Here is a 26,018-nt window from a genome sequence, read left to right as displayed (position 1 = left end):
AACTTAAAATTAATAAGTTAGTAAAATAATAATTTTTGGCCATCATTTTTTTTTTTTACTGTATAATTAAAAGCAGCCTTGCTTGACTGTTCAAATGCGGAGTTTTGCACATCGTGTGTGTGTGTGTGAGAGAGAGAGAGAGACAGCGTCACATCACAGTAGAGTCAGCTGTCTTAACGGCGGCTTGTGTACTGCATCATCACGGTCACATGACTCTGTTCCCTTTTCTGATGGTAAAACGAATGACATTATTTACTGTCTTTACATTTACTTTGAAAGCTGAAGCTCGCGATTATGGTAAGGGCGTTACATTTCCGACGAGTGCTTGCGGTGTTCGGCCAATCACAATGCACTGGGTCAGCTGGCCAATCAGAGCAGACTGCGCTAGTCGGAAGGAGGGACTTTGTAGAAAACTAAGCGTTTGAGAGAGGCGGGGCATAGAGGACCTACAATAATGTACAGTATTTGAAAAATAATGTGTTTTTTGAACATTAAAGCATGTCAACATATTCTGTTACACCAAATACACAAAATAATGATCTTTAAAAAAGCATCATATGACCCCTTTAAAACAGAGCTGTTGTAATGATTATTATCATTATTATGGTCTTACTTTTTATTTTATTTTACAGAACAGTAAAATTACAATACTAACATTTATGAATGTTGATGAGTTCTTGCTTTTTCTCAACTTTTATTTTGGCAGAAAATAAAAGCAGGAAAAGGAAAAATTTATTAAAAAATAATATTTAAAATTTAGTTGGACTGAAAAATTTAAGGGGAAAAAAAAGGAAAATGTATTTAAGCAGGAAGAAGTCAATGCTTATTTTTGTTGACAACAGATTTATAAATTAGTTTCATTACGAATACGTCGTACATATCGCATTGTCACATACCTTGTAAAAATTCATAAAATGTGACTGAGCAACTGACAACTGTATCAGTGCAGATTTTCCTCGCGCTTTGGACTTTGAACCCTGGCTAACGAGCAGATAGCACCACGAGCTCCTGCAGCGCTGTCAGAATACATGCAATGCGCGCGTGTATTAGAAAACATAATGCTCTGCAGTTTATTTACTAATTGTTTAAGGCCATTTCGCGATTTCAATCATCATACAGTAACCAGCAACAATTACCCCTTCCTCTTCTCATTGAAGACATGCGATGCAGTCCTAAAAAGTCTCTCGCTGTCGGTGCTTGAAATGATTTTTGCATCTTTCTCCGACAGTTTAAATGCTTCCACACTGCTGACGTGTGTGCTGCATAATAAAGAGTGCGCGCCTCTCACTCTGCACTGGTTGCTATTTGATCGCGTTATATCATTGTTTGGTAAATTTATTCGGTCTTTTCGCGCATCCCTAGTCTCTACATATACGGAATCATTTTAAAAAAATTCTTACCGATACCAATAAATACCCTATTATGGAAAAATAAAATGCTATATTTTATTAAATTAACCAGGCCACTTAAATAAGAAGGTTAAATTCAGTTATCATTGGATTTCCAAATCCTTACGAATCTTTTTGGTTTACCTACAATCTCGTATCTAATCTTTTCCATATGTAACACACTCTGTAAGCCACATCTCAAATTTAGGTGTAACTCTTTGTTCTACATCTAGGCCTGTCGCAATAATCAATATATCAACTTATCGCACAATATATGTACATGACCTCAATCATTTTTGGTGACACAATATATCGCCCATTATATTTACTTAAAAAATTAATGTCACCGTGTTTTGTACATTTCCTTTTGCAGCTTCTCGTACATGATGAAAAGATGCTTCTACAAAAAAGTTTAATCTGCAGATATGGCCTTGTTTAGGGATCTGTGCCTTTGTGCATACGGACATCTGACTGCTAAGTTGTGATTGTGTTTTTCAGCAATAGTGTGCACCCTTAATTTACAGAGAAAAGAAGGTCAGGGAAAAAGATGGAAAAATCTCCATACAAGTTCTTTGTGCATTTTTCTTTTTTTCTACTTGTTACTTTGCACTTTTTGTTTGAAAATGTTTATTTACTATTTATTCAAGTTCTTTAAGGTATCTAATATTTTGATACTTAATTTGTATGATCTAAATATTCTAAAAAATTCAAAGTTTGTTGCCATTTGGAAGTGTGTAGGCCTTCTTGCATTATTATGCCGTTACATCATGATTATATATTCAGTGGCATAAAATGGTTTTTAAAATGACAATAATATCGCGTATAGCAATTCTTTCTGGGGCAATATATCGCACAACAAAAAGTTGTTATCGTGACAGGCCTATCCACGTCAACAAAATTGTCTTTTTTTGCTATGGTCATCCCATATTGAACTGTCTGGATTTGATTGAAACTATAGAGGTTTCTTTTAAAATGGTGTATTTCTTCCTTGAGTTTGTGTCCATAACTGTTTGACAGCCTGTAGTGTTTGTGTTGGTGTGGTGTGACTGTCTCTCTGTGGTTTAGCATGCTAACTGGAGTTTGACCCAGCGTTTCCCCTCGGCACCATCAACCTACATTTCTCTTCCATCATTCCTTCCAGTCCTCTTCTCACCTCCATCTTCTGTCCCACTTTCCCCTCCTTCAGTGTTTCTTCTTCTGTTTCTCCCTCCACCCCTAGTTCCCTGGCTGCTAATCCCTGAGCGCTAGCGTTAGTTTTGGCCGCATTTCTCAGTGCGCTCTGCGGACGTAGTGCTATTTTTACCCGTCACACTTAATCATGTTATCTTTTGCGTGTCTTCCCCTCCCTTCCTGTTACTCTTTCCTTCCTTCTACACACTGTACCTGGCTCTCAGTGCAGTCCTGTCCTATCATGATAAGATAAGCTTGTAACTGGTTCTCAAGGAGAATAACTTGCTGGTTAACATCATGATAGTATCTGATCCTCAAAGTTTATATGTGTGACGAGGTGCGTTCCCAAAGCAAGGGATGTTTGTAGCTCACTTCACCTGACAATTTTTGTATAAATATTAAATATGGATATATTTATATATTATAATTTCATTTGTAATAATAATAATAATTATTTTATATGTATTGTGGCATTGCAAGTGCATTAAACACTGTATTGTATTAGATTGTGAAAACCATTCATAGCTTGCTAACTTAGTCTTGCTGTAGCTTACAAACTATTCCACGGTAACCATACTTTCTGCCAGAACACCATAGTTACAACAGCTTTTGTTACTGCTGTGATGCGAGTAATGTGAGAAAGTGTGTTCTGGGTAGTTTCTAGGGTTTTTCTAAATGGTTTTGGCTTGATGTTTCATTAACCCTATCACTATTAATCTAAAGTAATATAATGATTTGAGAGATCATTCATGACTGTAGAACAAACAGTGGCATGTTCAGTGAAATGACTAAAAATTCTGATTCTGTTATTCAAAGAAAGTGTTTAAATGTAAAAATGTGTAGATTAATATTTTTGTTAATGGAAAAAAAAAATGGTTAACAAAATCTTACCATTTAGCTCATTTAACAGGGGACACATTCATTTGAATTAAATTTTATTGTACAAATTAGATTTTAACACACTTTAACATATTTTAGTTTTTTCATTAAATATTTAGAATTTTGAACAGCTTGCAATTATGAATTATTTGCTTGGGTATTGGCAATTGGCTGAAAAATATAGATTTTTTTTTTATTTTTATAAATTAAATATTTAAATAAATTAAATACAATTATAAATGTACAGTGGGTACGGAAAGTATTCAGACCCCCTTAAATTTTTCACTCTGTTATATTGCAGCCATTTGCTAAAATCATTTAAGTTAATTTTTTTCCTCATTAGTGTACACACAGCACCCCATATTGACAGAAAAACACATTTTATAGTAATACCTACAGTAAAAAGAGCACATTTATGGTTTGGTGTCGATGAAGTGATACTTGAGCCTTGCTGATGGGACTGTGGGTGTACATACTTAAAATTTAAGAAGAAAAACAACTCTGATTCATTTATGCTCCGTGTAAAGGCTCCTACAGGCTGGTGAAAATATTTGTGTGAACTTCTCTAAAGGTGTTTTTTTTTGTGCGTTTTCTGTTTTTCCTTTCAGACTGTCTGTTCAAGCTGTGTCCAATGAACAGGTACTCAGCCCAGAAACAGTTCTGGAAAGCAGCAAAACCTGGTGGAAACAGCACCACAGACACTGTACTACTCAACAAATTGCATGTGAGTTCAATACGTAACATTTCAGGCTTATGCCTCCTCTATAAAAGCTTGTTTGTGCCATGGGATAAAAAATAAAGAAATTTGTGACTTTTTGTCATGCAATATTAACTTTTTTCTAGCAAATCTGAATTTGTATCTCATAATTAGGATTTCTTTATTGCATTTCTGAGAATTTTGAGAATCTCAGAATTGTGAGATATAAATTCGCAGGCTGAGGTGGACAAAAAGCAGAATTGTGAGAAGAATTCAGAATTGCAATATGTAAACATGCACTTAAGAGTATAACTTGAAATTGTGAGATTCAAAACTTGTGACTATGAGGAAAAACATTAGAATTGTGAGATAAAAAGAAAGTTACTTTTATAGTTCGTTTTTTATACCCTGGTGGAAACAAGTTTCCATACCCCTTTTTATGCTGCATGAATAAGATGGTATAGAATGTTTAATAAAATTTTGACGTAAGTGTCATTTGGTATTAAATATGACAGTAAATGTGGTTCAAGTTCATTACATATACTGTATAAATCAAATAATTGTTGTCTAGACCTTTTTTAATGTAAATTATTTATATACAATATTTGTAAGCATTTTAATCTGCATTTTCACCTCTGTTTTTCAGCACGCTGCTGATTTAGAGAAGAAACAGAATGAATCAGAAAACCGGAAGCTGCTGGGAACGGTGATACAGTATGGAAATGTTATTCAGGTAAGTCAGCCAGCTGGCAGATGGGAGGCAGAGGGATTTCACTGTGTCATTGAGGTCTTGGCAGGACAGAAATCCATTGTTCAGTGTTATTTTAGTGTCTGTGTCATGGAGCTTGCATTTATAATTGTTCTACATAATTTATTATAATATAAGTCTGTGCCATGTGGCCTTGAGTATCTTCATGTGTATAGCTAAAGGGCTTTTAATGGGTATACCAGCTTTGCTACATATTAGCTGTGTCTCATTTAGAAGGCTGCGTCCTCCGGAGGTCGCATTCGAAGGCTGCATACGTCATCGAGGCTGTCTCATTTCAGAAAAGCAAGTAGGACACTCCGAATGCGACCTTCGAATGCGACCTTCTTTCACAGGAATTCGGAGGATGCATGAGGTGTATCCTTCGCTGCTACAGATAACCCACAATTCTTTGCGTCGCCGCGAACAACCGTTGTTAATTTGAAAAATGCCGGCGCCGGCAGATGTAACGTACACACAAGCGCAGATGTGGTGTTTACAACTTACCTTAATTCGCCTCGGCAAAAAACGGATAAAATTTGTTTTTAATAACCTCCTCCTTTTTTTCTCTAATAGATGCCTGCTGTATGTATGCTGCAGCTCCTCAAACATTGAACAAAATAAAACAAGTAAAACCATATTTTTTTTTTAAATTACTTTCCAAATTTAGAAATAATTTTCCTTCATTTAAGTAGTGTGAGAGCGCAACGATGCTCTAAATGTGTTGGCATAGCAACGTGATACTTCCGGTTTCCTTTTCCGCCTGTCCTACGAAGGCCGTCTCGTTTAATTCTAGGTTGAGGACACTTCGTATATGCATCCTACAGAGGATGCGACCTCCAGAGGATTCGACCTCCGGAGGGTGCAGCCTTCTAAATGAGACACAGCTATTGTTCTTTGCTGTATTAAAATCAGACATTTTTGTTTTTTTCATTTCGCAGCTGTTGCATTTAAAAAGCAATAAGTACCTTACTGTGAATAAACGGCTGCCTGCTTTGCTGGAGAAGAACGCCATGCGTGTGACGCTGGACTCTGCTGGAAATGAAGGCTCCTGGTTTTACATCCAGCCCTTTTACAAACTCCGCTCCATAGGAGACAGTGTGAGTGAAAACATACACGGTTTAAACAGATTTGATTTGAAATTGTACTCTCCTTCCAAACGTAGTGCCATATTTTCCATTATAGTGTGATGACAATTCTAGTTGGCAAGTTTGCAAAGCCTTGTCTGCTGGCCTTTTTAATGCTGTCTTACTTAGATTTTAACTACTCAAACCTAACATGCTTGTACAATATGTAGATAAAAGTTTAAGGGTCGGTGAATCTTTAAAAATATTTTGGAAAGGCTCTTTCAGCCCACCAAGGCTGCATTTATTTGAATAAAAATAAGGTAAAAACAGTAATTTTGTGAGATATAGTATTACAGTTTAAAATAACTGTGTTCTATTTTAATTAGTGCTGTCACGATTAATCTATCCAAAATAAAAGTTTTTGTTTACATTATATATGTATGTGTACTATGTATATGTATGTATATATAAATACACACACATACAGTATATATTTGGAAAATATTTACATGTTTATATATTTATGTTCTTATATTTTATATATAAATATATTTAATGTATAAACATAACATATTTTTCTTAAATATATACATGCATGTGTTTGTATTTACATATACATAATAAATACACACACATATATTATGTAAACAAAAAAAAAATATTTAGGATGTGATTAATCGTTTGACAGCACTAATATATATATATATATATATATTTTGTTTTTCTTAAATATATACATGCATGTGTTTGTATTTATATATACATAATAAATATACACAGTACACACACATACTGTATATTATGTAAATAAAAACAATTTTTTTTTAATGCGATTAATCGTTTGACAGCACTAATTTTAATATATTTTTAAATGTAATTTATTCCTGTGATGAAAAGCTAAAAATGTTCAGCATCAATACTCCAGTCTGCAGTGTCACATATTAAATAAATAAATATATATATATATATATATATATATATACACACACACACACACCTGAACCTGGTCTTGTGGAATATGAATAATTGCAAAACTAAGGCACTAGAAGAGATCAGCTTAAATTTGGTTTCCTTTAGCTATAGTAGATTGCAGTATAGAATATAAAGCTATAGTAGATTCCTTTAGCTATAATTGATTGCAGTATAGAATATAAAAATCTGTTGTATTTTGTACTTTGCCAGATTTAAGTTGCATGGCGTTTAGATATAAAGTTGAAGTTTCAGTGTCTTCTAGGTTAGGGTGGTAGAAAAACTCGTGCATCTGTCCCCCTTAGTCCGTTTGCCGCGTAGCCCCCTCAAAGCGCGGGCACCAGTTGCACCACCCTAAGGACAGCCCTGGTACACATTTACAAATGGACAATATCATTGTTGCAATAATCAATATAAATAAATACCTAGATAATAATACAATTCAATTCCCTAACACATAAATATCTGTCATTACATAAATATAAAATTAAACAACACTGGTCATCACGTTTAAACCAGTTTCCACAAATAATGGTCAGTTAAGGGGTAGAGGCTTCATCTTTTAAAATATGTGATCATAAGTTGCCACGTCTCGTAATTTTTCAACAGATTCCTTCATTAAATATTTAATTTTCTCTAATTGCTTGCATATTTATTCATTTTTCTGGCTATACTTCTGATAAATTTTACCATAGAAGTAAAAGATGTTGACACGACTTTCATGTAAGGAACATAAAAATGGTGTGGCCTGCCATTCTTGGTTTTGCTTGTGCAACATCCACAAACAATTTCTTCACAAAATATGTGTTTATTTTTTCTCTTTTAGGTTGTGATTGGGGATAAAGTAGTTTTGAATCCCGTAAACGCAGGACAGCCTCTACATGCCAGCAGCCATCAGCTGGTGGACAATCCTGGCTGCAATGAGGTTAAACTGCTTTTTCTTTCAGTTTTGCATTACACCATGTACTGTGAATGTATGTAAATAACATTATTAATACAGTTCTGCTCTTAACAGCTATGCAAGAATTGCTTTAAATGGAAAAGTACTGTCTGTAAATTAGCTTTAGCTGCATAAAGCTGGAATTACTGTCCATTCAATTAGAACCCAGTGTTAGTGTGAAGGCTATTATGCTATGATAACACTAATTTAAGAGCCACTTTCTCTGCCAGAATGTCTCTGGATTATGAATCATTGTTTTAAGTAAGTGCTAATGCTAAAAAAAAACAACATAGTTTATCTTATGACACCCCCTCCTCCCTTTTCCCTCTCCATTCTCCTCAGGTGAACTCAGTGAACTGCAACACTAGCTGGAAGATTGTTTTATTTATGAAATGGAGTGACAACAAGGAAATCATTCTTAAAGGGGTAGGTGCTTCACACACATGGAATATGGTCTGAGTTCCTGGAGTTGTTGTTGTTGATGGTTCTAGAATGTGATGTTGCTAATTCCGTCTTTCTGGTTGCTAAGGGTGATGTGGTTCGACTGTTTCATGCCGAGCAAGAGAAGTTTCTCACTTGCGATGAACACAGGAAGAAGCAATACGTGTTCCTGCGAACCACCGGCCGCCAGTCCGCCACCTCTGCTACCAGCAGCAAAGCACTGTGGGAAGTGGAGGCGAGTTGCATGTTTTGTCCATTAAGATTATCTTTTCACTTTTCAAATGAACACAACTTTTATGAATTTGGCCTAAATACAGTTGCCAGATGTAAAAAGCTAACATGAAGGCATAAACTACACCACGGACGCATGACTTAAACGTCACTTCTAATAAGCTTCCGCTAACTCTTTCAATCTTAAATTAGGTAAATTCTTTATTTAAAATCTACAAGGAAAGTTTGTGAGGCTGTTAAAGCAGACTAGTGAGTAGATGAGTTTTTCTGTTCAGCATTATGATATTCAATCAATCCCTTCAGTTTTCGCGATTCAGTTATCTAGAAAGTGCGAAATAACAAAAAAAAGTTGTTTTTTGCAAACCATAATTCGCCATTTAACTGCAAAATAATCACACAAAAAAGCAGAAATCCATTTGGAGCTGTGTGTTAGGTCTTAAAGTGACAGAAGCCTAATAACCCTGCTGCTGTCTGTGTCTTTAATTAACAACAACTATGTTAATCAACAACACAATACAAAGAAAAATATCACTCATACTCCTGATTTACTCTAGATTTAAAGGGATAGTTCACCCAAAAGTAAAAATTACCTCATGATTTACTCACCCTCAAGCCATCCTAAGTGTATAGGACTTTCTTCTTTCAGATGAATACAATCTGAGTTATATTAAAAAATGTCCTGGCTCTTCCAAACTTTATAATGGCAGTGAATGGCTGTTGAGATTTTGAAGTCCAATAAAAGTGCCTTTTTGGGTGAACTATCCCTTTAATAATGACCAATGTATATTTATTTCATACACTAAAGAATGTGAAGTGTTTTATTTTAAATTTGATTATTCCATTTCTGTAATTGAAAAATTTCTAGAAACTATCATCTTAAAATTAGTCATTTTGATCGTAATGAAGCCCTGGTAGGACTGTTTAATGTCCCCGACAGCCTCTGTAGTCCCATTTAACTGCTTGTTAGCAACTGCTATTTTCAAGACACATAAAAGCTTAAAGTTATGAGTGGGGTGTAACTGATGTGTATTTTATGTTGTTGAGTAATATGTGCAAATATCTTAAGCTTATGTTTACCACAGACCTTATTTCAGGCATTTACTCAAAACCCCATTGACTCTGGGACTGTGGAATCGGAAGTTCAAATAAACTTATTTACAGGTTTTAGGACTCATTCCCACAGCACTCTTATTGTAATTTTGTGCGAAGGGTCCCTTTAAGTACAGCATATGCTAATTGTGCCATTCCTCCCAATCTCATATTTCAGGTGGTTCACCATGACCCGTGTCGCGGTGGCGCTGGTTACTGGAATAGTCTTTTCAGGTTTAAACACCTGGCCACAGGACACTACCTGGCAGCAGAGGTGAGTGAGGTGTGTTCTACTAGCTCGGGACCCTCCCTCAGCTGTTCCCAGATCAGCACTAACCTCTCTCACTGGGTAGGGGACCTTACTAACTTCCTCCTAGATTTTCTCTGGCTAAAAACTGCAGTCTGTAAGATTTTCAGCATCCCTCTGGAGGTTTCCATCAGACCTCAAACCTGACTCGAGCTAATTTTTGCCCAGCTAGATGCCAAATTGATTAAATCTTACATAGTGCAGCTTTAATCACATCTATGGTGCTGTTCTTTGAACATGGCTAGCTTGGTTAGCAAGATAGGTTTAAGGATATTTTGACATAAACCTGCATTATATATATTTTTAACCTTCTGAGCACTTTTTACTTCAAAATTTGATGCATTTCAGAGTGACAATGAAAAAATGAACACGTCTTTTGTTTTGATGATAGATTTTATATACTAATTATAGGTTATTTTTCTCATTTTTAATTAACTTTCCAACTCATCAGAAGCCATTAAATAGTTTAATGTGAGGGATGAATATTCAAGTCATTAAATTAAAGTTCAAATTAGTTCCAAAATAAATAAATAAAAATAAAGTTCAAAATGTTTTATTAACATTTTTCCAGATTTGGCTACACTTACATTTAGTCATTCAATTTTTTCACTGAATGTTTAGATTTTATAAAATTATGCAATCAAGATTATTTCCCCCCATAAAATACATCCCTAATTTTTATTTTAGTTTAGTTCTTAATGTAGTTTTGAGATATGCTTTTGTCATTCTTCTTTTTTTTATTACTACTACTATTTAGGTTTAATAAATTTTTATTTCACTTTTAGTTTTTATTTATTTCCAGTTAGTATGTTAGCATGTTAATGCTCATTTTTTTTGTGTTTTTTTTTCTTTTCTTTTTTTTTTTTTTACTTTTTCATTTGTTATTTCAACAGCTTCATTTTAATTTAGTTTTAGTTTTAGTAATTTTTAAAAATGTGTTTTTCTGTCCTGTTTAATATTTCTAAATAGCTGTAATTATTATTTTTATTTTTTTCAGTTTTAGTTTTATTTAAGTTATTACTACAACTTTATATCAGTTACTTGCCAATGCCTCTTTTCTAATTTTTGGTGAAGTTTTTTAAATTTTTTAAATTTAATTTAATTTCAGCTTAGTTTTAGCTTTTAGTTTTAGTTAACAATATCAAAACTGTTTATAATGAAAGTATTGGGGGGAAACACACTGAATAAAATGTGTATCTGCGAGTGTAGCTACGAGACAAGAAATGTATATGTAAAATCCCTACCAACCTTGTCTGTGCAAAATTATATGAAATATTAAAACTCTTTAAAACTGATCATGCAAGTAAACCCTGTAACTTTTGCATCATACATGCTTGAATACAGGTAGGAGACTGTTTGCATAGAGAAAAATACCAAACACAGAAACAGCATTGATGACTAAAACTTACAAGTCTGTTTGCAAAAAAAAAAGACAAATTTGATAGCCTTGCAGCTCAAATAATACACATTTTAAGAACAAATAATGCAAGTGTTTTAACAAAAATACAACCTTCACATTTCTGTATGTAAACCCTTAAAATGCATTGCAGTCAACTGAATTTTTTTGGTAAAAGATTTTATGCCATAAATGCTGTTGAATCTAACTTGAATAGAACCCCAGAATATTTTAAGAAAAATTCACAGTTTCATTTCACTCACAAAGTAAATCAACCACAAGGTGGCCCTCTAGCTGTGAGTAAAGCAGTTTGTGCAGTGCAGCTCATCGCCTGCAGGTGGCAGTATAACACCGTCATTTGTTTAAAGCGGCAGTTCCTCCTGTTGCTAGTGTGCATGTACTAAGCTTTGCACCCAGCTCTCAATTTAATCATTATGTTTGTTGATAACAGACCCTTAGGTCAGGTTTATAAAATCTAAGTTGAAAATTTCCCCTGAGTTTCTCTGAAATGAACCAAGAAGTTCACTTTATTGTTGACTAAAAAACTGCTAAACCTGTTTTGCTAGAACCCACATATACCGCACCATGAGACTGATCGAGATCTGCTTCTTTGTCATGTTCTCGAACGCTTTGTAGAACTTCATGTCACATGCAAAGTTGTAAGCATGTCACGAATCAAAGATTGTTTCCTCAGCTAAGACTGGTTTTATCTTAGTCACATAATCAATAAACTGAGCAAGGTGTTGTGTCTCCATGGTTACGTTGTCCCCTCTCTCCTCTAGCTGGACTCGGAGCTTGAAGCTCTGCGAGCACGTCTGCGAACACCCAACGAGAAGGTCCTGTACACCCTTGTGTCCGTCCCTGATGGCAATGACATCTCCTCCATATTTGAGCTGGATCCCACCACCCTCAGAGGAGGAGACTCCCTCGTCCCCAGGTACACACTGGACCATAATTGCATTATAATAAAGTCATTTAAGGTATAACCATCTTTGAAACCAGTACAGGTTTAAATGTTACAGTTCAAAACTGCATATGTCGTTAATTGTTATAGTGATCCTATACAAACTTACCTGAACAGTGTAAATCTGCTTTGTAGTAGGCCACATGATGAATTCAAGTTGGTCAAAACTAAATTTAGCATGAGCTCTGCTCACAAGGGATTTTTAAAATATTAATATAGCAGTGTGTCTGTGTTTTATCTCTTATAATGTTATTGTATTATCTACTATAATTTATTATATAATATTTAAAAAAATTCGGCATCATATATATATATATATATATATATATATATACATACAGTATATAAGTATCTTATACTAGTGGCCTAAGACTTTAAGACTTTACTGTGCATATATACTGTGCTGTATGTATATATATATATAAATATATAACTCATCAAATGTGAAGGGGATTTTGAAATATACTTTATTTGTTTTTCATTGTAAATTGTTTACCTTTTTATATCCACAAAGATGTATGTATATATGAATGCTTTTTTATATATAAGTACTTTTTTATATACACAAAGTTTGATTTGTATTCAGCACCAAAAGTATGTAAACATGTAAAAATATAATATTGTACTTTTCCAAAAATTTAGTAGTAAACGACCCTTAATGAACCTAAAGAGTGTATGGTGTAATATTTCGCAAAATGCTCCTCTCTAGACTTAGTTTCACTAGTGAACTAACGAGCTGTGGACGCTGAGGTAAATTAAATGCTACGTGACATTTTATTTCCATGCTGTATTGTTGATGTCTTTCCGCGGTTGAAACACTGATTGAGCAATTACATGAGGCATGAGATGTTCAGTCATGTTTATTCGCGTTAAAACTAAGTAGTACAGAGGAAGGAATGATCGAGTTCACTCGCGCTCTGCACAAATCTGCGGGGCGTCACGGCTCAGACATGGGAACCAGAGCTGATCGCGGCCGCTCTAGTCAGTGCTTGTGTTGGGATTATACCAGCACGTTTCTGAACTGTCCCAGAACCGGCTCTCTAAGGCATTTATACAGCGATCTGTCATGCCACATAAAAGATGGTCAAAACGCCATTTATTATTTGAATTTCCTGAGAAGAAGAAAAAAAAAGAAAAAAAACTGTATTCATGCGGTACACATGCGTACCGAACCAAAAGACCCGTACTGAAACGGTTCGGTACGAATACTTGTACCGTTACACCCCTAATATATTTACTTTTTTATTATTTATTTAAAAATGTATATTTTATATAAATTTTAATCAAATTTTTTTGTTATTTATATATTTTATTTATCCTTTACCGTTTAAGATGTTTTCCATTGTGGCATTATTTACTTCTTCCAAATTTGCATTGCCCTAATATATCCAGTAGTTTGACCTTTTTATTTTTTATTTTTATATTTAAAATAGAAAATAATGCCAAATCATGTTCTAGGTGGAGTATTTATATTCGTCAGTAATGTTCTTTGTACCATTATTAATTTTTTCCCCTTCCTCTCCATCACAATTATTCATGCAATTTGACACCAACCTCCACTGCATAATATATTTCTCATTGTCTCTCTCTCCCCTTTTTTTTAATGTTTCTGATGATGCAGCTCAGTTTAGAAGCATTGCCTGTTTAGACCAGTACCACATTTAAAAAAACAGATTGGATTAATGTGTGAACGTCGCCTTTGTGTGCAAGACTAATGTGAACAGGTGCATTGTGCTTGTGGCAATTTCGTAAAACGAGCATGAATTAACTATCTGGCCTGACAGGTATTGAACTTCCTTGTAGGGGTGTGTTTAAGCACCACACACACTTACACGCACTAAGAACAATAGTGGCTTTGATAGCCAGAAGGTCTGTGTGTGTAACTGCTATAGATTCCCGCAGGCGCTGTTGGAGTCAGCGGCATGAACTCAGGGAAAGTTCATGTTTGGATTGTGCAATACAACTACAACGGCTTAAGTCTGTGAATGCATGAGTCTTAAAGCTAATTACTTAAACTTATTATCACAAACTATCACAAAAGATCTCAATTAGATCTGACTTAATAAACATTATGTTCCTTACATTAGAGTTGCGGAGACTGGTTAGTGAATTCATGGCACAGATGTTTCTTTGACATCCTCAATAGAGCCACTGTTCAGCATTAGACCGTTATATCCTCTTAAATGATGGATTCAACACCACATGAGTTTACAGGGGTCACAATGACCAGAAGGCTTCCCACCCCACCATATATGCCCTGAACCTAGTGACTTTTAAAGGTGCTCACATGACGTCTTAGTACAAGAGTGATTTATCCCCTAGTGAGCAATTTAATAATTGCTAAACTGAACTCATTTGCCCTCTAAATGTGACCCTAGACTACCCTCGCCACAGCAGGAATGTGCTGAGACCTCCTGTAACCTCTTGATGGTCTTAAGATTAAGGGTTAAGGGAGGTTATCAATTACCTTTCCAGTTACCTTAATTCATGTATAAATATTTAATGTAATTACATTTAAAATAAATAATGTACAAACGATTGAATAAATACAGAAATATGTACATGCATGCATTTATACATGAATAAAAAAAACATTTATAAACATTTCATTGCATTTTAAGTTAATTATATTAATAAGAGTAGTTATTATTATGAGATGCTCATGAGTGCCATGTGAGCATCTATGTGTCGGTAATTTGTACTAAGCACAAGGTCACAATTTGTATTTTTTTTTTTATTAAGCAGATCATACATTTTGATATCTTTGACATGAGTGTTAGTGCTATTGAGTCTTTTTGTTTCCTCCTCAGGAGCTCGTATGTGAGACTGAGGCACTTGTGCACCAATACATGGGTCCACAGCACCAACAACCCCATAGACAAAGAGGAGGAGAAGCCAGTTATGTTACGGGTGGGTGTTGTTTAAGTAATTCGCAAAAAACACTGATATCAAATAGTTTATCAGTTTGCTATTTAATCTCATTTGTTGTCTGAATTTTTTAGCAGCTGTTGAAATAATAATAATAATAATATTTTGAATTAAGTAAAATTATTATATTATATTAATAATGAATTATCTTAATACAAGTATTGTTTTAAATATATTTAACAAAAAAAAAAAAAAAAATATTTATATATATATATACATACATATATGTTAGGGCTGTTAGTCGATATATATTTTTTTTTTTTAAATAAAAAAAAAATCTACTTCAGTTACATCATTTTTAAAATAACACAAATTAAACAAACAAATAAAGAAAACTTAAAATGTACTATAGTAATAATACTATGGAACTGTTATAAAAAAAATAAAAATAAAAATTTAATAATAATTATTATTATTTTATTTTACAGAACAGCAGTAAAATTAAATTTTTTAATCTAATTAATTACGTGATGTGTCGATTAATTAATCTAATTAATCGCAAATTACATTTGGCTGTGAAATTACCCACAAAAGATATTTTAAAACCATTTAAAGCCATATTGTGTTAAATGAGAAAGTATCAAGTAGACATTACAAATAGTAGCTTTAGAAATAAATCTTTCATTTGATTTAACATTAAATTTATTACCCAAACATTTAGGCTACAATCCACGGCCTAATATAAACTAAGGAACATAAAATAAGGCATGAGGGTAGTTGATGACAGAATTAAAATTTTTGGGTGAACTATACCTTTAAGGTTTTTTTAATGAAATGATACTCTAAATAAGAAACTAAAACTACCAGCAAATGGTCTTTATGAGTCTTTCATTCATTCGAATGAATGAACATGATTCGTTCAGAACGTGGATTCGAAACGAATCACCGCTGTGTTGCTCGGAGACGCACAACAATTCTGCTATGGCTATAAAGTAATATTTTCTCTGCAGAATTGAGCAAAAACAGACAATTTTGTATTTAAAATGATATAGAAAACAATATTAACTTCTCATTTACTGAACTGTTATATAAAATCACATTTAAACTTGTGATAGATCGGGACAAACAGCACTCGTGTGATGCTCTTGCTGCCCGTGTGATATCGTTTATCATATGACATAAATATGAGACAAAAACTCATACAGGACATTTTTTTGCCCAAATATCTAGAATTTTTAGGGCACAACTACATTTATGGAGTTGTTGCCCTGCATCATTTTTGTCAACAGTCAACTGTATGAAATGTAAGATGATGTACAGGTCTGGGGGCGGGGCCAGTGCGTTAACTGCGTTAAAATAATCATGTTATTTTTTCATAACTAATTAAATCGAATTTTAAATAAATATAATTATTAATGCCATGGTGATCTTTTTTTGTGAAGAATATATAAATATGAATATGTAAAGAATATATAAAGTATGAAGTATACATCAATATATACAAAACACAAATATATATATATATAAATAAAGTCTGTGTAAAAATAAGAAGTTATACAATGTAAAAATATATATGTATATAAATTATATTTAAAATTACATTTTAAATAAACATTTAATATGCCATGCTGAAATATTTTGTATGAAGTCTATGTAAAATGTAAAAATTATAAAATAGAATGTATTATAGTCGACGTCATCTTCAATATAATATTGTTCCTATTATCATGTTATCTTCATATTATTGTTGCTCTAAATTGCCATTTGTTTTCTCCTTCAGATTGGCACATCTCCGATCAAAGAAGATAAAGAGGCCTTCGCCATTGTGCCAGTCCCTCCTGCGGAGGTGAGGGACCTAGACTTTGCCAACGATGCCAGTAAAGTGTTGGCATCCATCGCTGGCAAGCTAGAGAAGGGCACCATCACCCAGAATGAAAGAAGGTACGACCCCTGAGATTATCTGGGATAGGAATGTGCTTGAGTCCTTTAGCGACCCCTGACTAAATGTTTTTGCTTCGACCTCATTTAACACTTCACGTTGTTTTACTGTATCAATTGATTACAGTGTACAAACTCTATGTGGGAACTATTCCCAGAGGTTTAAACTGGAATTTCAAAAGCATTGCTGTGATGAATGTGCAACATTTTCCACCACTTCTAGTGGAAAATTACATGATTCGTTCAGAACGTGGATTCGAAACGAATCACCGCTGTGTTGCTCGGAGACGCACAACAATTCTGCTATGGCTATAAAGTAATATTTTCTCTGCAGAATTGAGCAAAAACAGATAATATTGTATTTAAAATGATATAGAAAACAATATTAACTTCTTATTTACTGAACTGTTATATAAAATCACATTTAAACTTGTGATAGATCGGGACAAACAGCACTCGTGTGATGCTCTTGCTGCCCGTGTGATATCGTTTATCATATGACATAAATATGAGACAAAAACTCATACAGGGAAATTTTTTGCCCAAATATCTAGAATTTTTAGGGCACAACTACATTTATGGAGTTGTTGCCCTGCATCATTTTTGTCAACAGTCAACTGTATGAAATGTAAGATGATGTACAGGTCTGGGGGCGGGGCCAGTGCGTTAACTGCGTTAAAATAATCATGTTATTTTTTCATAACTAATTAAATCGAATTTTAAATAAATATAATTATTAATGCCATGGTGATCTTTTTTTGTGAAGAATATATAAATATGAATATGTAAAGAATATATAAAGTATGAAGTATACATCAATATATACAAAACACAAATATATATATATATAAATAAAGTCTGTGTAAAAATAAGAAGTTATACAATGTAAAAATATATATGTATATAAATTATATTTAAAATTACATTTTAAATAAACATTTAATATGCCATGCTGAAATATTTTGTATGAAGTCTATGTAAAATGTAAAAATTATAAAATAGAATGTATTATAGTCGACGTCATCTTCAATATAATATTGTTCCTATTATCATGTTATCTTCATATTATTGTTGCTCTAAATTGCCATTTGTTTTCTCCTTCAGATTGGCACATCTCCGATCAAAGAAGATAAAGAGGCCTTCGCCATTGTGCCAGTCCCTCCTGCGGAGGTGAGGGACCTAGACTTTGCCAACGATGCCAGTAAAGTGTTGGCATCCATCGCTGGCAAGCTAGAGAAGGGCACCATCACCCAGAATGAAAGAAGGTACGACCCCTGAGATTATCTGGGATAGGAATGTGCTTGAGTCCTTTAGCGACCCCTGACTAAATGTTTTTGCTTCGACCTCATTTAACACTTCACGTTGTTTTACTGTATCAATTGATTACAGTGTACAAACTCTATGTGGGAACTATTCCCAGAGGTTTAAACTGGAATTTCAAAAGCATTGCTGTGATGAATGTGCAACATTTTCCACCACTTCTAGTGGAAAATTAAGTATTTTGCCCATGATTAGGAACTGTTATGACTTTAAACCAACCTGACCTTCTTTTCTCTGCACATTCTGTAGGTTTGTCACTAAGCTTCTTGAGGACCTTGTGTTTTTCGTGGTGGACATTCCCAACAATGGCCAGGATGTTTTGGAGATCATGGTCAATAAACCCAACCGTGAACGGCAGAAACTCATGAGAGAGCAAAATATCTTAAAACAGGTAGAATGTTCTTCAATACCACTTGTAGTGCCTAAAAGACATGCCCTTCACCTTAAAATGAAAATTTTCAGGTGTAGAATAGGGATGTGCACTAAGACCAATCGACTAGTCTAAAAGCCTCAGAAAACATTGTGTGCGTATGCAATCCATTTGAAATGATGAATCAAACAGTCAAATAATTCTTGATACCTTATCCAAATTGTTCTTATTTTCCATCAAACGGTTAAAATTTACACACTGACGGCAACAAAAGCAGCAGACAGGCCGAATGAAAATTCAAATTCACTCTCTGACAGCAGGTGGCGCTTTTGGACAAGCAGACATACAGCGAATACCATGGTTACCCTTGTAAACTCTGCACTAATAAACACTATTATATTGAAATAACATGAAAAAATGTCAAAGAAAATCAGTTCCCTTTCATTCATAATGTGTCCTGTTTTAAACCTTTATCAAGAGGCGCAAAGGAAATGCATGCATGCAACATTTGAGGTGACATTACTTTATTTTTGGCTTGGTAACATTAAAATGACAATTAGTATTTCCAATTTTGACTAGTCTCACTCATCCCTGGTTTAGAATAACATTTAAAAGATTAAATGAGTAAAAGAGTAAATCCGTTTTTCTTGAAATAAACATCAGGGCTCATAAAAAGTCTTTCATTATGTAATTGCAAACTGAAACCTATTAACTTTTTGGTCAGGATGGTTGGTTCCAGAGACCATATTTAGATGGTATACAGTTTTAAAAATGATTGTTCCAGAAGGATTTTCTTTCCGCAACGTTGCCATAGAACAACAATTTTTGGATCTCTAAAGAACCTTTCAGTGAACAGTTCTTAAAAGAGTTCTCTTTTTCTTATTGTAATAAATATTAAAATAATCTGAAGAACATTTTTCTACTACAGAGAAGCTTTTGTGCAGTGGAAAACTTCTAAACTTTCTTCATCAAAGCAAATAAGGAGCCTTTATTTTTAGGAGTGTAGATACATCCGATTTATTCCAGTCTCTATTCTTCCTCCATCAAATAGATCTTTAAGCTGCTTCAGGCCCCATTCACAGACAGCGGTGATGGTCCCATGTTGCGTCTGGAGGAGCTGGGTGACCAGAGACACGCGCCCTTCAGGCACATCTGCAGACTATGCTACCGTGTGCTGCGACATTCACAGCAGGACTACAGGAAGAACCAGGTGGGTCTGCAGGAGCACCAGCCGACATGGGAGCATCTCTGGTTCAACCTTAAACCTCACAGACCTCATACAATCATTTATATGATATTTAACGAACATTTCAATATTGTTTTTTTATCTGTACTGTTTTTTTTTTCTCATTAAAAAAATCATATTGTGAAAATGCAGGACCCAAAGTCCCATTTGTTTGTTCTCTAAAGCCATGCTGATATGATTCAATTCAGCTTACCTTCATTTAGATTCTTTCTCATATATTCATAAACTTCAAGATGTTATCTGTGTCTGCAGGCATGAGTGTGATTTCCTGTGGTTTCAACATTACACATGTCTAATGAATACTTTTTAAAGTGTTAAACCATTCTAAAAAACTCACCTCAAGAAGCATTTCTTATTATTATCTGTGTTGAAAACAGTTGTGCTGTTAATATTTTTGTAGAAAGTAAAAAACAGCATTTATTTAAAACAAAATAATTTTTAACATTATCAGTGTAATGCATCCTGCTAAATAAAACTATTAATTACTTCAAAAAAAACTTTACTGACCCTAAACATTTGAATCCTATTAATTAATATTAATAAATGTCTCAATTTATTTAAATAATTTATTTGTTTGTTAAATGACACATTTATGAAGTACTAAGGAATGCTCTGAAATGCGAGTGAAGTACTTTAAGTAATTTAAAGTCAGTGATGGGCATTATCTGTCTCTTTCTATAAGGCTAAGATCATGCAATAGGCTTCACTTTAGTACATTTTATTTTTTATTTTTTTCCAAAGAAAACAATAAAAATCAACACTGACACATTGTAGATGTACAAAATGTTTGCCATTCCAGGTTATAATTATGAGTTGCCAGTTCCATTTAAATTCTGTATCTTTCTCTCTCGACCCAGGCTGGTGTTGTCTCGGTTTGAGGTGGAGTCTGGAGAGGGTCCAGTGGAGTCAGAGGAGGATGAGGAGGAGGTGTGGTTGTTTTGGAAGGACAGCGGTAAGGAGATCAAGAGTAAGAGTATCAGAGAGCTGGCACAGGATGCTAAAGAAGGCCAGAAAGATGACCAGGATGTCATTAGCTACTACAGGTCAGCCAACAGGAAATAAACTAAGGGTCGAAGTTTATCAGGGCAAAACCCAAAAATGCTTTCAAGTTCAAAATGGTAAAAAAAACGAATCAAAACATCAGTTCTCTCAGTAACATCCTCTCCTGGTTCATTTTCTTTCTTAGATACCAGCTGAACCTGTTTGCACGTATGTGTTTGGACCGCCAGTACTTGGCCATAGAGAAGATATCAGGCCAGCTGGATGTAGACCTGATCCTGCGCTGCATGTCGGATGAAGACCTACCCTACGACCTCCGTGCCTCGTTCTGCCGGCTGATGCTTCACATGCATGTAGACCGTGACCCGCAGGAACAAGTGATGCCTGTGAAGTACGCCAGGCTGTGGTCCGAGATCCCGTCCAAAATCGCCATAGATGAGTACGTTGAAGTGTTTTTTTAAACAGCCCTCCATTATTAGTTTTCTGTAGTTGTCTCAACCGAGTGCATTCAATGTTGTATTTTGGTTTTAGTTATGATAATGATGGAACCAGTAGAGATGAGATAAAGGAGCGCTTTGCCCTCACTATGGACTTTGTGGAGAACTACCTCAGAGATGTGGTCTGTCAGAATATTCCTTTCTCTGATAAGGAGAAAAACAAACTGACTTTTGAGGTAAGTCGCCCATCCAGCATGTGCAATAGTGACAAGCTTGGGTTGTTACTGGATGTGACTAACTCTTGTGTTGCTTTTTGTGCTTTTAAGGTTGTGAACTTGGCAAGAAACCTGATTTACTTTGGCTTTTACAACTTCAGCGACTTGTTGCGTTTGACTAAGATCTTGTTGGCCATTTTGGACTGTGTTCATGTCAGCACCATCTATCCCGTCAACAAAATGGAAAAAGGAGATGAGTCCAAAAGTAAAGAATCTTTTTCCCATATTATAACAGTTTTAGTCAACTGTCCTGTGAATGATATTCAAACAGTCACTAAAACTTGCACAAGCAGAATTTTGAATTTTTAACAATTTGTTGGTTATGTTTCTCACAGGTAGCAATGTAATGAGATCCATCCATGGCGTTGGGGAGCTGATGACCCAGGTGGTCCTAAGAGGAGGCGGATTCTTACCCACAACCCCCACAACACCCCCTGATGGTGATGTGGTGAAGACCCAGACAGAACCAGAGAAGGAAGACATTCTGGTAATGGACACCAAACTGAAGATCATAGAAATCCTACAGGTGATTAAAAACCCATAATTTAGTAATATTTTTAAAACATACTCTAAATTAATTGAATTGTATTTCATTTTATATGTCCTATCTGAGGAACCTTAATTTCAACCAAACAGTCAGTTAGCTTAAAAATGTTGAATGCAGGTAAAAATCTGGTACAAAACTGAACCTTGTGTTTTTGGTGTTCAGTTTATACTGAATGTACGACTGGACTACAGGATCTCCTGCTTGCTCTGCATCTTCAAACGTGAGTTTGACGAGAGCAACACACAAGTGGATGCAGTGCCAGCTGCGAATGCAGATGGGCCCAACTGTATCCCAGGTATGCAGTATATCCCGATCACTATCACCCACAAGTTACTCTACAGATTATGTGAGTTTTTCTGTGTGTTTTACAGCTCTGGACTTTGAGAACATTGAAGAACAAGCAGAAGGAATTTTTGGTGGAAGGTAAGGATTCATTTCTTGAATAAGAAGGTGCTTTGTAAGAGAACATAAGTGTGTAACTAGTTTTTCTGAACTCAGTGAGGAGAACACACCTCTGGATCTTGATGACCATGGTGGAAGAACATTTTTGAGGGTTCTGCTGCACCTCACTATGCACGACTATCCACCGCTTGTGTCTGGAGCCCTACATTTGCTCTTCAGACACTTCAGCCAGAGACAAGAAGTGCTCATGGCTTTCAAACAGGTATGTAACATGATGACATTGCTGTTTTAAATCATTTTAATGAATGGTATTGCCATTTTTAGTCCATTTCTTACTGTTGATGTTTCAAAGCATACATTTGTTTGTATTTGAATTCTTCATGCATCCCTCCCCTTTTTTCCCTATAGGTTCAGCTTCTAGTGACCAGTCAGGATGTTGACAACTACAAGCAGATCAAATCAGACCTTGACCAGCTGCGATCTAATGTGGAAAAATCTGAGCTCTGGGTGTACAAGCGACAGGGGGATGAAGGCATGGATGCAGGAGACGGACTCCCAGCAGAGTCTGACCACAAAAAGAAGGTGGGAGCATTTATAATTTAAGCCAGAGACACCCAATTACATATTTATGAGTGTTGACTGGCCTAAAATATTGCGTATAGTACCATATTAATGCACTGACATTCTTTATGATGCTTACATTGCATCATTGCCTTTTTTATTTACGTTTTTGTGTTGGTTTTACAATTTAGCTGAATTTTTAACACAAAGCTTTGTTGGCCCCATATATCAGAACAAAAAAAATGAAAGGTAATTTTTACCTTTTTTCTTGTAATTGAAACCTTATAACTCACTTTTTCTATTATTTCACAGTTACCTTTTTTCTGGGGCAGTCTTTTGTACATAATAGCCATTATTATTTGAATTAAATACAACATTAACAGTTACTTTATTTAGACTTTGTCTGCTCTTTATGTAGAGGGACTCTGGTTCGGGCAAAAAAAAGACAGATGGAAGTGGCAGTGACAATTACGGAGATGTGAAGGAGGTAAAGTGTCATTCACACAGTTCACACATGACCATTCAGTATTATAAGGTAGGGTATTATGTCTAAAGTAGTTAATGCATCTAAGCACTATAAAAGAAGCTAATTATTTAGCCACTTTAACTAAAGAAGATCTAATTAACCAGTCCTGAAGTGTACATCTGGAGGAGAAATAGCATGAGCACCACATGTGAAAGCTATTGCAGACTGATCTGCTTTAATAAACAGTGTTCATTCACTAAATTTACTCCTCTTCAGCTCATCATCTGTCTGTCTTTCTATCTCTAGATTCTGCTGCGTCTCAGCAAACTTTGTGTACAGGAAGGACCATCAGGGAAGAAGAGTAAGAAACAGCAGCAGAGGTTGTTGAGGAACATGGGAGCTCATTCAGTGGTGCTTGAGCTGCTGCAGATCCCTTATGAGAAGGTGCAGTATATTGAGTGATCAGTAGTGTAAAGGTCTTCTCGACCCCAATCACTTCTTACCCGAACTCGACTGCATTTTCCTGATGGATCTCATATCTATTAGATGGATTTCTGTGTACGAGGTTACAGATGTTTGTTCCGGTCTTATCAGCTCCATTTGGAAAAAGCACATTTATTTTAAATTACCTAAGATCCAAGGTCACTAATCCCGTACCCGACCCATGTCCGAGGCACTCGGCAGAGTTTTGTAGCTGAACCTGATTGGGTCTCGGGGTCAGACTTTGTGTTTTCGAGATCCAAGTGGACCCATGAAGACCTCTAGTCTAGTGTACTCAAGTTCAATAAGTGTGGTACTGGCAGAATGATTTTTATGACATTTGGTTCTTTTAATGCTTCTTGAATGTTCATTCTTCAGCTGATCCGGATGGAAAACTGTACTAAAACACCTGCTATTCAGCAATTCCACAACACTGCTACTGAATCTACTGTACATCATTCAGTGTAGTCAGATTCCTGACTTAAAGACTCCTATGATTCGGTTCTTTTTAGTGAATCAAAAACATGCAACACGCCTAGTGTAGTGTGATTCCTGAATGAATCACTCCTATGATCCAGTTCATTTTAGTGAATCACCTTGTATAATCTTGAATGAAACCTGTATGCTTCTTGAGTAAATGACTCTTTATAATTTTGTGAATCAAAACATGCAATGTGACCAATTTATTAAAAAAAAATTATTCAAAAACATGCAGCTTGTCCAGTGTAGTCCAGTTCTTGAGTAAAAGACTCCTATTAGCCAGATCTTTTTTGTGAATCCAATAAACATGCAATATGACCGTAGTCTATTTCTTGAATATATAATTGTCGTGATCTAATTCTTAATAAATCAAAAACGAAAATTCTGCCAGTGTTTTACATATAACAACCAGTGTAGTCTGATTTTTGAATAAATGGCTCATATGATCCAATTCTTCTTATTGAATCAAAAACACGCAACACATCCATTTTTGAATGAATGACTCCTATGAGTTAGTTCTTTTAATGAATAAAAAAACTTTCATAAGTTATTACTTTCTTTAAAATGATTTACTGTTTTATTAAAATATGAACAGGTGTAAATGTTCTCCAACTCCAAAAAAAAATGTGTGTTAATTCTCAGTGATGTACATTTTGACAGGGTGAGGACGTTCGAATGCAAGAAATTATGAAACTGGCTCACGAGTTTCTTCAGAACTTCTGTGCAGGCAACCAGCAGAACCAGGCTCTGCTCCACAAACACATCAACCTGTTCCTCAACCCTGGGGTGAGCTCTCCATCTCTCTCTCTCACACACACACTCGCACACACATCAGGGAAGGACAAGTGTTGGGTGGGGGTGCGGTGAGACAGACGGATGTTTTCAGTTTCCATATTGCTACATCTTAAACAAATCATTAAAGGGGTCATGACGTTGCATTTGGTGTAATGCAATGTGTTTATGCGGTTTAAGGTTCAAAAAACACATTATTTTCCACATAATGTACATTATTGTTTCTCCTCTATGCCCCACTTTTCTGAAACGCATCGATTTTTACAAAGCGCATCGTTCTGAAAAGCGAGGTGTGCGCTGATTGTGAGCTGTGCCAGCTATCCAGTGCGTTGTGATTGGCCGAATACCTCAAGTGTGTGATGGAAATGTTACGCCCCTTACCATACTGTGATGCCGTGTCCCGGAGCGACGAATCCCGGAGTGACAAAACCAATAAAACCCATTATAAATTAGGCATTTGTTGCATCCAGTGGGGACATTATTACAGATTATAATGGCTTATACTGTCTTTTTACGCATTGTGTATCGCGCTGCGTAAACATAAAACCATGTCT

General features: G+C 35.1%; 1 protein-coding gene across 1 annotated transcript in view; it reads left to right on the top strand.

Moving 5' to 3' along the window:
* itpr1b (inositol 1,4,5-trisphosphate receptor, type 1b) overlaps positions 1-26,018 on the top strand; it is a 154,227-nt gene that overhangs the window by 46,273 nt on the left and 81,936 nt on the right. The window contains exons 5-29 of the mRNA XM_016267396.1: positions 4,046-4,161; positions 4,781-4,867; positions 5,821-5,979; positions 7,742-7,840; positions 8,198-8,281; positions 8,385-8,531; positions 9,795-9,965; positions 12,102-12,256; positions 15,094-15,193; positions 16,932-17,092; positions 18,659-18,800; positions 19,831-20,097; positions 20,800-20,801; positions 20,883-21,068; positions 21,212-21,463; positions 21,556-21,697; positions 21,788-21,941; positions 22,072-22,262; positions 22,446-22,578; positions 22,655-22,706; positions 22,782-22,947; positions 23,094-23,267; positions 23,665-23,733; positions 24,019-24,156; positions 25,333-25,458. Of these exons, the coding sequence (XP_016122882.1) occupies positions 4,046-4,161; positions 4,781-4,867; positions 5,821-5,979; positions 7,742-7,840; positions 8,198-8,281; positions 8,385-8,531; positions 9,795-9,965; positions 12,102-12,256; positions 15,094-15,193; positions 16,932-17,092; positions 18,659-18,800; positions 19,831-20,097; positions 20,800-20,801; positions 20,883-21,068; positions 21,212-21,463; positions 21,556-21,697; positions 21,788-21,941; positions 22,072-22,262; positions 22,446-22,578; positions 22,655-22,706; positions 22,782-22,947; positions 23,094-23,267; positions 23,665-23,733; positions 24,019-24,156; positions 25,333-25,458 (3,473 nt within the window). The remainder of the gene's footprint in view (positions 1-4,045; positions 4,162-4,780; positions 4,868-5,820; positions 5,980-7,741; positions 7,841-8,197; positions 8,282-8,384; positions 8,532-9,794; positions 9,966-12,101; positions 12,257-15,093; positions 15,194-16,931; positions 17,093-18,658; positions 18,801-19,830; positions 20,098-20,799; positions 20,802-20,882; positions 21,069-21,211; positions 21,464-21,555; positions 21,698-21,787; positions 21,942-22,071; positions 22,263-22,445; positions 22,579-22,654; positions 22,707-22,781; positions 22,948-23,093; positions 23,268-23,664; positions 23,734-24,018; positions 24,157-25,332; positions 25,459-26,018) is intronic.

This window comes from Sinocyclocheilus grahami, unplaced genomic scaffold (genome assembly GCF_001515645.1).
Source record: "Sinocyclocheilus grahami isolate Dianchi unplaced genomic scaffold, SAMN03320097.WGS_v1.1 scaffold3.1, whole genome shotgun sequence".
NCBI classification, from domain to species: Eukaryota; Metazoa; Chordata; class Actinopteri; order Cypriniformes; family Cyprinidae; genus Sinocyclocheilus; species Sinocyclocheilus grahami.
This window is presented reverse-complemented; position numbering and strand designations above follow the sequence as displayed.